Raw genomic sequence first — 8,768 nt, forward strand, 5'->3', positions numbered from 1 at the left:
TGAAGGTCAACACGACCATGTTCAGGGACTTTTCCAGTCAGGGCGAGGGGGCGGATAGTTTTCTTATCTCGGAAAAACAGAATGTTTTTGTTGCTTGAATTCATGGGAGGCCCCTGGATGGGCTGCCTCAGGGTTAGGCCTGGTCCCACTCACGGGGGTGTGTGTGTGTCGGGGGGGTTCTTCAACACCTCTTTTCACATTGTGTTCTTAAGGCACAGCTGACGCGTGGTGCATGTGGACCGCGGGGGGACAGTTTGACATCTTACACCTGCACGCACAGCACCCAGATCGAGGCCGGTGACGGTTCTCATGTCCCTGGGCCCCTTTCCACTCTGCACTTTGGGGACAACGGCTGTCCCACTGAAGTCTCCACAGATTGTTTTTGGCCGTGTGTGCCCCCCCACGTGTGGCCCCTCGCGCACTGCGCCAGGCCAAGCGGCCACCTGCCCGCAGAGTCCCTGGCGCCTGCGGGCCGGGCTCACCTGCTGCTCCAGTGATGCCCGGGGCCTGTGTCCCGGGCAGAGGGGCGGCCGCCGCGCGATGGCCCCTGGTCTCCAGCGGGGATGTGTGGCGCCCTAGGCCACGGGGCGCTTCTCTGCTGTAGAAGAAACTGCCGGCTTTCCCTAGCAGGTGCGATGCTCTGCACTCCGTGCGGCCCCCCCCATGTCACCCACGCTCCGCAGCCACGACTGTAGCGTCCTGGCCCTGCTGGCAGGTGGGGACGCAGTGGCCTCTCACCGCGGCCTTAACCTGTGTTTCCCTGATGGCCGATGGCACTGAGTGCTCTGCTTTGTGCTTCCCGGTTATTCCTTATGACGTCCCTATCTCATTCTTTTGCCCATTTTTCAATGAAATCATTCATGTTTTTGTTGTTTACTTGTTGTGGCTTGTATGTATGTGATGCATTTATTTGTCAGATGCATGTATGGAGAATATTTTCCAGTCGGCGGCTTGCCTTTTCACTTTCTTAGTGACGTCTTTTGAAAAGTAGAACTATTTCATGAAGCCTAACTTACCACTTTTCCCTTTCAGGGCTACTGCTTTTGGCATCTTGTCTGAAAGAGCTTGGCCCACACCTAAGTCAGAAAGATGTCCTCCAGGACCTCCTTCTAGAAGCTCTGTGGTTTTGACCCTCACATTTTGGTCTGGGATCCATCCTGAATTCAACTTTTTGCACGTGGCGTGAAGGGGCCGAGGCCCATGTGGTTTTCTTAGCAACGTCCTGTTACCATTACCAGAAAGGCTCATGCCCCCCGTCTCATCAGAAACAGACTCTCCAGAATGAAGTCTGGGTTCTCTACTCTGGCCCATTTTTCTGTTTACCTGTATTTAGGCTAATATCTCACAAAAGCACTGCCTTAAGTATCTCAGTTTGGAAAAAAGTCAGGGAATGGGATCCTGTAAGTTCTCTGGCAGCTTCCTGCTCAGTGTTGCCTTGGCTGTTCTCCGTCTTTTGAATTTTCATATAAATGTTGCCATCAGCTCATTCGTTTCCAGAAGAGCTGGTGGGGTTCTGACTGGGCCCACGTCCCATCTACACATCTTTTTAGGGGGAATTGACATCCTGTGATGTGCAGACTTCCAATGTCTGGGCGTGATGTACTCAACAGTCATTTGGATGTTCTTCAGTTTTCCTCTGCAATATTTTAGCATAGACTGCTTAAATCAAACTTATTCATCTGTATCTGATGTATTTTTGATGTGTTTATAAATGTATTTTTATAAATAAATTTTGATACTTTTATAAATGGTGCCTTTTTTTTTGTAAGAATGTATAAAATCTATCATCTTGGCAGATCTCAGCTATTCCAGACAGCATCACCACGTTTGCTGTCACATCCTCAGACCTTACTCATCTTTGAGCTCCCCGTGTGGACCCTTGATCAGCCTCTCCCTGCCGCCCCTGCACCTGGCCCCTGGCAGCCACTTTCTATTACTCTGTTGCTATGAGTTTGACTTTTTTTCTTTTCAGATTCCACTTGTGAGTGTTATAAATGGTGTTTGAAATTTTATTTTCCATTTACTTGTGCTAATGTATAGAATATTCCCTTGTTCTTTGTACATTGACCCTGTAGTGCAAAGTGCTTATAAATTGACTTCTTGGTTCTCATAGTTTGTGATGTCTTTGCATTTTCTATTTAATCACATCAAGCCATAGAGAGTTCTTTTACTTCTTTCTGGTCTTTATGCCTTTGTTTCTCATTCTTGACTGGTTGTACTAGCTGGAACCTCCGGGGAGTAAGAGGGGGCAGGTGTCCATCTGTGATATTAGCAGGAGGTTTTCCTTGAGGGCACCTTGTCATTTTAGAGGCAGTTCCCTCTCTTTTGTTTCCTGAAAGTGCTTTTCCTTCCTTCCTTCCTTCCTTCCTTCCTTCCTTCCTTCCTTCCTTCCTTCCCTCCTTCCTTCCCTCCTTCCTCCCTTCTTTCCTGTTGAGATGAACATATTTTGCTAGTGTGGTGAACGGCACTGATGGATTCATGAATGTGAATCCTGCAGCATGCAGAATGACACCTTCGTTTTTGTTCCCATTATTGGTTATCTGCCCCTGTCTTCACTAGTCTCATCAGAGTTTTGTCAGCTTTCATTTGGCTCTTTCAGAGAACCAATGTTTTGTTCAATTTTGTATTCCCTATTTTGCTTGCTGTTGCTCTTCTATTATTTGCATTTGTTCTTTTTCTAACTTCTTGAGCTGGATCGTTGGCCCTTTCCTTTTCAGAATTTCTTTTTAATACATGTATTTAACGGGCATTTGGGTGGCTTATTTGGTAGAGCATCCGACTCGGTTTCAGCTCAGGTCCTGATCTTGGTCTCATGGGATCGAGTCCCGAGTTGGGCTCTGCCCTCCTCTCACAGTCTGCTTTGGATTCTCTCTCTCTCTCCCTCTGCCCTTCCCACTCATGCTCTCTCTCTCTAAAATAAATAAATCTTTAAAAACCCCGTACATGTAAAACTGTTAATTTCTCTTTATTTTCTACTTTAACTGCATCCAAAAATTTTTGAATATAGCATTTTTTTTGATTACTTGGTTCAATAGTTTCTGATCGTCATTACAATTATTTCTTTATTTCTTGAATATTTACAAATCGATTTCCTATCAATGCATTAGCATCTGGTTTTACAGTTAGCTTTTACTTTCTTGTTAGCATAGTTATATTTTGACTAAGACCATTGTCTGTCTCACTACAATTCTTGGACGTTTGCAGAAAGTTGCTTTATGTGGTCAATTCTTGTCAGATCCCCTCAGTGCCTGAAAATAATGTGTATGCTACAATTGTTGGGTATCGTAAGTGGGATCAGGTTGGTCTGTTGTGTTGTTCAAATCTTTTTATTCTTACCGATTTTCTTTTTTTAATATTTTATTTATTTATTCATGAGAGATACAGAGAGAGAGGCAGAGACACAGGCAGAGGGAGACGCAGGATCCCTGCAGGGAGCCCGATGCGGAACTCGATCTCAGGACCCCGGGATCATGCTCTGAGCTGAAGGCAGATGCTCCACCACTGAGCCATCCCGGTGTCCAGTTCTTACTGATTTTCTTTATTTGGTCTGCTTGTTTTATCAATTACTAAGTAAAGTATGATAAGAATTTTGCGGGAGGCATCAGTCTATTATAATTCTGTCCATTTTTGCTTTATATATTTCAGACTCTGTTATTGATTTTATTTTGGATTGATTTTGCCTGGTGTATCTTTCCCTTTCAGCCATTCTCTCACCTTATGTTTTAAATATTTCTCTGCATAAAATTTGATGTTTTTAATCCAGATTCACAATACTCCTTTAACTGCATTTAACATCGACATTTTCTGTGATATATATATATATATATATACATATATATATATGTAATATGGATGCATGGATTCTGTAGTAACCTACTACTGTGTAACAAAGTACTCCAAACATTAAAACAGCAAACACTTTCTATCCCATAAGTTTCCGCAGGTCAGGAATCCAGGGGTGACTTAACCGCGTGGTGTGGCCCGCGGTCTCCTGTGGACAGATGCCGGCTGGGGCCACAGGGTCTGCAGGCCAGACGGAAGCTAGGGCCGCCTCTGTGACCGCTCGCACGGCTGTGGCCCCGTCTTGCATCTAGCATTGCCTTCCAAAGGCTAGCCTTCCATCCCATCTGCCCGCTTGGACGTGCTGGGCCTCCTGTGTGTGTGTGTTTTTTTTTAATTCTCCAAACTGATTTTGAAGAAAATCAGGCTTCCTAACCTGCAAACCAGTGTCACTAATCAATGACGAGAAAGCTCCAGCGGTTGCCTGCAGCGCGTCCTCCCTCTGCCCCCGGCGGCTCCATCTCCTCCCTGGTCTTCATGTCTGGAGCCCTATGGACACCACCCGCTGAAATCCTAATTCTAGTTATTATAGCTTCATTTTTTAGAAGTTCTACTTTTTGATAAGCTGCTCGATCCTGCTCTGTGGTTTCCCAACCCTGCCGGTGATTCCGAACCGCATTTGAAGCTACGGACCCTGGAGTCTGTGCGGTGATGTATGAGAATTCTAACACTTGAAGCTCCCTTCCTGCTTGTCCACCTTTCCCACCGGCTCTCTCACACTTTATTATAAATGCTTCATTTTCTTAAAAAAGAAAATCAGTTGTGAGGATCTTTCGCATTCCTTCCGGAAGTCAGGGCGTCCACTCGGTGACCTGCCCCGACGAAGGCCGCTCACTTAAAATCCACAGCCAGACGCCCTGGAGCCCTGCCTGCCCTGCTCCCAGCCCAGGGACAAGGATTGGCCCTGGAAGTCTGTTCGGGGCTCAGCTAGGGGTGCATGGCTCAGCACTGTGTAACACTCCGGGGCCGTGGGGCAGGGCAGGTGGGGACGCCGTGGTGCAGCCCGCCCTCTTCTGTCTCCACACCTCCCGGTGATCTTGGCTGGCAAAGCCTCAGAGGGAAGGCTCACCTTCCTGAAGCCTTGCTCTGATCATTTCTTGATATTTTGCCAGCTTTTTGTTGCTTTTAAGAAGATGCTTTTCATATTTTTATGCCCCAGGTTTGGTGGCTTCTCCCAGAAGTATTGGTCTGGATCGGGGACCACCAGTTCCTGGGTGTACCCCCGACGCCATCCGCCCTTTCATCTGCAAGATGCGTGCTGCCTGGCTCTCCAACAGCTCAGCCCATGCCCCCGGCCAGGCCTGGGGCTCAGGGCAGGGGCCTCTCCTCCCGCCTCCTCTGGACTCCACCCCTCCTGCTACCAGGGCCTGGTCCCATCCTCCTGGGCTTGACAGGTCCCATCCTCTGTCCACCTGGCCCCATGGAGGGCTCTGTTGAGCCCTGGCTGCACTGGTGCACTAAGAACTGCCCCGCAGGCTGCTGCCCTGGGCTGCCGGGCCTGCCTGTCCCCAGCCTGTGCCCTGTGGGTGCCTGCAGGTGCTATGCAGGCCCTGGCGTGTCCTCAGGGAGGCCTTGTTCCTGAGCTCTGGCTCAGCATCTGCTTCAGGCTCCAGGAAGCTCTGGGCTGCTTTGCATAGGTGCTGGGTGGCCCTGCTCCCATCCACCGCACCCAGACCCCAGAGGAGTGACTCAGCCCAGGCCATCGGCAGTGAGTGACTCTGAGAGGTGTGGTATCCCAGCCCCAGTGCTCCTGGGCTGGGTGGGTGCTGGCTGGGCAGTGCCCAGGCCCCGAGGCCGGGAAAGCCTGGGGAGCCCGGCACAGGCTGCAGCCTGCAGGTGGGCTGGGTTCGGGCACCAGGGGCAGCACAGGAGGGAGGGAGCCTGGCACAGGCCCAGGCTACTCCCTCAAGAGGGCTGGACAGACACCTGGGGAGGCGGGTGGTTCTTGAAGCAAGAGCAAAGGCTGGAGGCCCAGAGGACTCGGGTGGAGGGAGCCTGGCCAGGCTGCAGGGTTCTTGGAGACCCTGACTGCCCGTCCGTGAAAGGGGCACACACCCTCACCCGCCTGCCGACCTCACTCAGCCGGTGTCAGAGGAGCCCTGTGGAGATCCTCCCAAAGCAGCGGCGTTAGCACAGTGGTGGAGGGGTGGCCTCCCCAGGTGGCCTGCACCCCCCTGCCCCCCACCACAGCCATGGCTGGGCCGCCCATCTGCAGCCCTGCTGGTCACAGCACCTGCACCCAACAAGGCCACCGCGGCCTGGGCCAGTGCACTGGTGCCCTGGGGAGCCAGCAGAGACCAGCCTGCCTGCCTGTGAGGCCCCGTTCCCTCCCCGCCCCAGGCAGTCAGTGGGCAAAGCAGCCTTGCCCGGAAACCAGGGCTCACCCACCAGCCCTTGGCAAGCAAGGCCCTGGCCCTGACATGCCCGTCTTCCATTGCAGCCCCTCTAGCCGCTGGCCTGCCTGGGCTCTGAGTCCTGATCCAGCACATTCGGGGTGGGCACGGGTGGCTGCCACCTGGCCCCTGGCTCTGGGCATCCAGCCCTGTGCCCCTGAGCTCCAGGGGTGTGCGCTCAGGCCCGCCGGGGCAGGAGGAGCTAGGTCCTCTGGGCACAGCCTGTGCGGAGGAGGCTGGGTGGATTCAGAAGAGCTGGAGGCACCAGTGGGAGGAGGCAGGAGGGGGCCAGAGGCCTGGGGATCCTGCAGTCCCCTCCACGCCCAGGTGGCTCTGGAGCAGGGGCCGAGGGACAGCCAGGGTGCGGGGGGCTACCCCGGTCCACCTGCCTAGGACCACCCCCGACCTCGGGGAGGCGGAGGGTGCCGAGGGTGCAGGAGCCGAGCCACGGTGGCCTCCCTATCCACTCAGCCTTCTCCCCGAGACATGATGCGTCCGGATACCCCTTGGCCCTGTGGGTCCGGGGGGGAGAGCTGGGGGGAGGGGGGATCTGTGTAGGACAGGTGGGCTGGCGAGCAGGTGTGCCCCGGGGGCACGCTCTCAGGGCCCCTCTCTCTCTCTCCCAAGGGCTGCCCAGGGGCCCCCCCGCACCCTGCCTCGTGTGCCTGGGGCTCACTGCCACCCAGCCGGGCCTGCAAACGCTGCCGCTCCTTTTGCGCCACGGTGCTGCAGGGCGCCCGCTTCGTGGCCCTGGGAGGCGGCCAGGGCGGCGGCACATGGACCCCATAACGCTGAGGACCGAGGACTGAGAGGACCACATGGACCCGGCCCCGCGGCCCCTGGCACGAGGCTAGTGTCTTTGGGAACCTTCAAGTGGATGAGAGACTTTGCATACACAGCTATTTTAGCGAAATCGTGTCACCCCCGCATAGTATTTGTTGTGGAGCCCCCGCCAGCCCGAGCTTGCGCCCCGCACCCATCCACCCCTGCACCCCCCAGAAGAGGGGCCCCTCGCAGGCAGAGGAGCATGGGGAGCCTCCGGGCACCCCCTCCTCCCGAGCCCCCTCTGCTGGAAGGCGCCCCTCACCGGCCCCTGGCCCCTGCCCCCGGCCCCAGGGCTCGGGCAAGGCACCCACTTATTCCCTCATTTATTCAACAACAGTCTCATGCGGGTCCAAGTTGTGCACCAAGTGTCTCCTTCCAACCTGGTGCTGGGTGAGGGGCATGTAGGGCCCCCCGGGCCAGACCCTCCAGATTCAACCACAGTGGGTCTTCTGGGCCCTTGGCCGCCCGGCTACAGACACCCGGGGGGAGGGTGAGCCCCTGCAGCCTCTTTGGGCTCAGCCTGGGGTGGCCCAGCCACCTGCCCCCCGAGCCTCCCGAGGAGTCCCCAGGGCCAGTTCCGTGTGGACACTGGCAGGGCCAGAGCCCTCCTCCCCCAGACAAGTGGGGAGGGACCTCTCCCCACCTTGGCGGCCATCTGCTTCTGGTCACCTGCAGCCCCTTGGTGCAGGGGTGGACACTCAGGGTGCCAGGTGTGTCATCTGGCAGGTGGGCCCGTCCTGGGCCTGCGCGGCCACAAGGCCTCCTTGCTCCGAGGAGGCCCTGTGCCCGTGAAGTCCCCAGCACAGCAGTTCCCACGTGTCCCGTGGCTCTGAGAAGCAGCTGTGGCACCAGGTCCAGGCCTCGAGGACCCTGCAGCAAGGTCTGCACCCTCCCTGCCTGGTGTGGACACTGAGTCTACGCAGCCTGAGCCCCGGGGGCAGCACGTTCTCCTCTGACTCGCCCCAGCCGCTGCCATCGTGCTCCTCAGCACAGAGCCTGGCCTCAGGCGTGCTGTTCTGGGCAGTGGGCCCCCGGAGCACCAGGTGGCGGGCAGCAGCTCCGCATCGGCAGCAGTGTGGGATGTGGTGCCCAGAGCCCAGCAGTGACCCCAGAAGCCCCAACGCACTCATGCTGTGGAGCAGGTGGCGGCGGGGTTGAGGCCCAGGCCCAGGATGGAGGGAGCCAGTGTGAGCTCCAGCTCCAGGGCCAGGGTGGCAGGAGGAGGGGCCGTGGTTTGGGGTGTTTGTTAGCAGGCACTATCCTGTGGGGCAGAGGTTCCTTCTCGACCTGAGTCCATCCCCAAGGAGCACTCTGGCCGGTGTGGCTGTGCCTGCAGGCAGGGCCCCCAGGACCCGCCTTGTGGGGTGCTCACGCTGGGAGCGGTGCCACTCAGGGTCACCCCCAACTTGAGGGGCCCTGTTGGGGTTCCAGGCAGATCCCTGGCCATGCATCCCTTTCCGTGTCCCCCGCTGCTGGGCGGGTGCCCTCCCAGGACAAGCAGTGCTCACACCTGCCCAGCAGATGCAGGAAGGAGGAGGACACGGGACACTGGGCCCACCGGGGAGGGCGGAATGCGGGGGGGTCAGAGCCCGCATTCCCCTCCTGCTCCCCGGGCCAGGCTGAGGCCGGAGCGGACGGTGCCCCAAGCTTCTGCCCGCAAACGTGCGAGTGTAGAGTCAAATGAGAAGACAAGCGTGGGGTGATCCTGAG

General features: G+C 55.8%; 1 protein-coding gene across 4 annotated transcripts in view; it reads left to right on the plus strand.

Annotated features, from left to right (window-relative positions):
• TTLL8 (tubulin tyrosine ligase like 8) overlaps positions 1–7,487 on the plus strand; it is a 57,237-nt gene extending 49,750 nt beyond the window's left edge. For 3 of the 4 annotated variants that reach the window (XM_026019716.2, XM_072742860.1, XM_072742862.1), the window contains exon 13: positions 6,861–7,487. In XM_026019716.2, the coding sequence (XP_025875501.2) occupies positions 6,861–7,042 (182 nt within the window). In that variant the 3' untranslated portion in view covers positions 7,043–7,487. Of the gene's footprint in view, positions 1–1,032; positions 1,749–6,860 lie in introns of those variants that run through there. The other variant, XM_026019717.2, reaches the window with a different exon arrangement.
• Positions 7,488–8,768: the final 1,281 nt, after the last annotated feature.

The sequence above is a fragment of the Vulpes vulpes genome, chromosome 16 (assembly GCF_048418805.1).
Source record: "Vulpes vulpes isolate BD-2025 chromosome 16, VulVul3, whole genome shotgun sequence".
Classification (NCBI taxonomy): Eukaryota; Metazoa; Chordata; class Mammalia; order Carnivora; family Canidae; genus Vulpes; species Vulpes vulpes.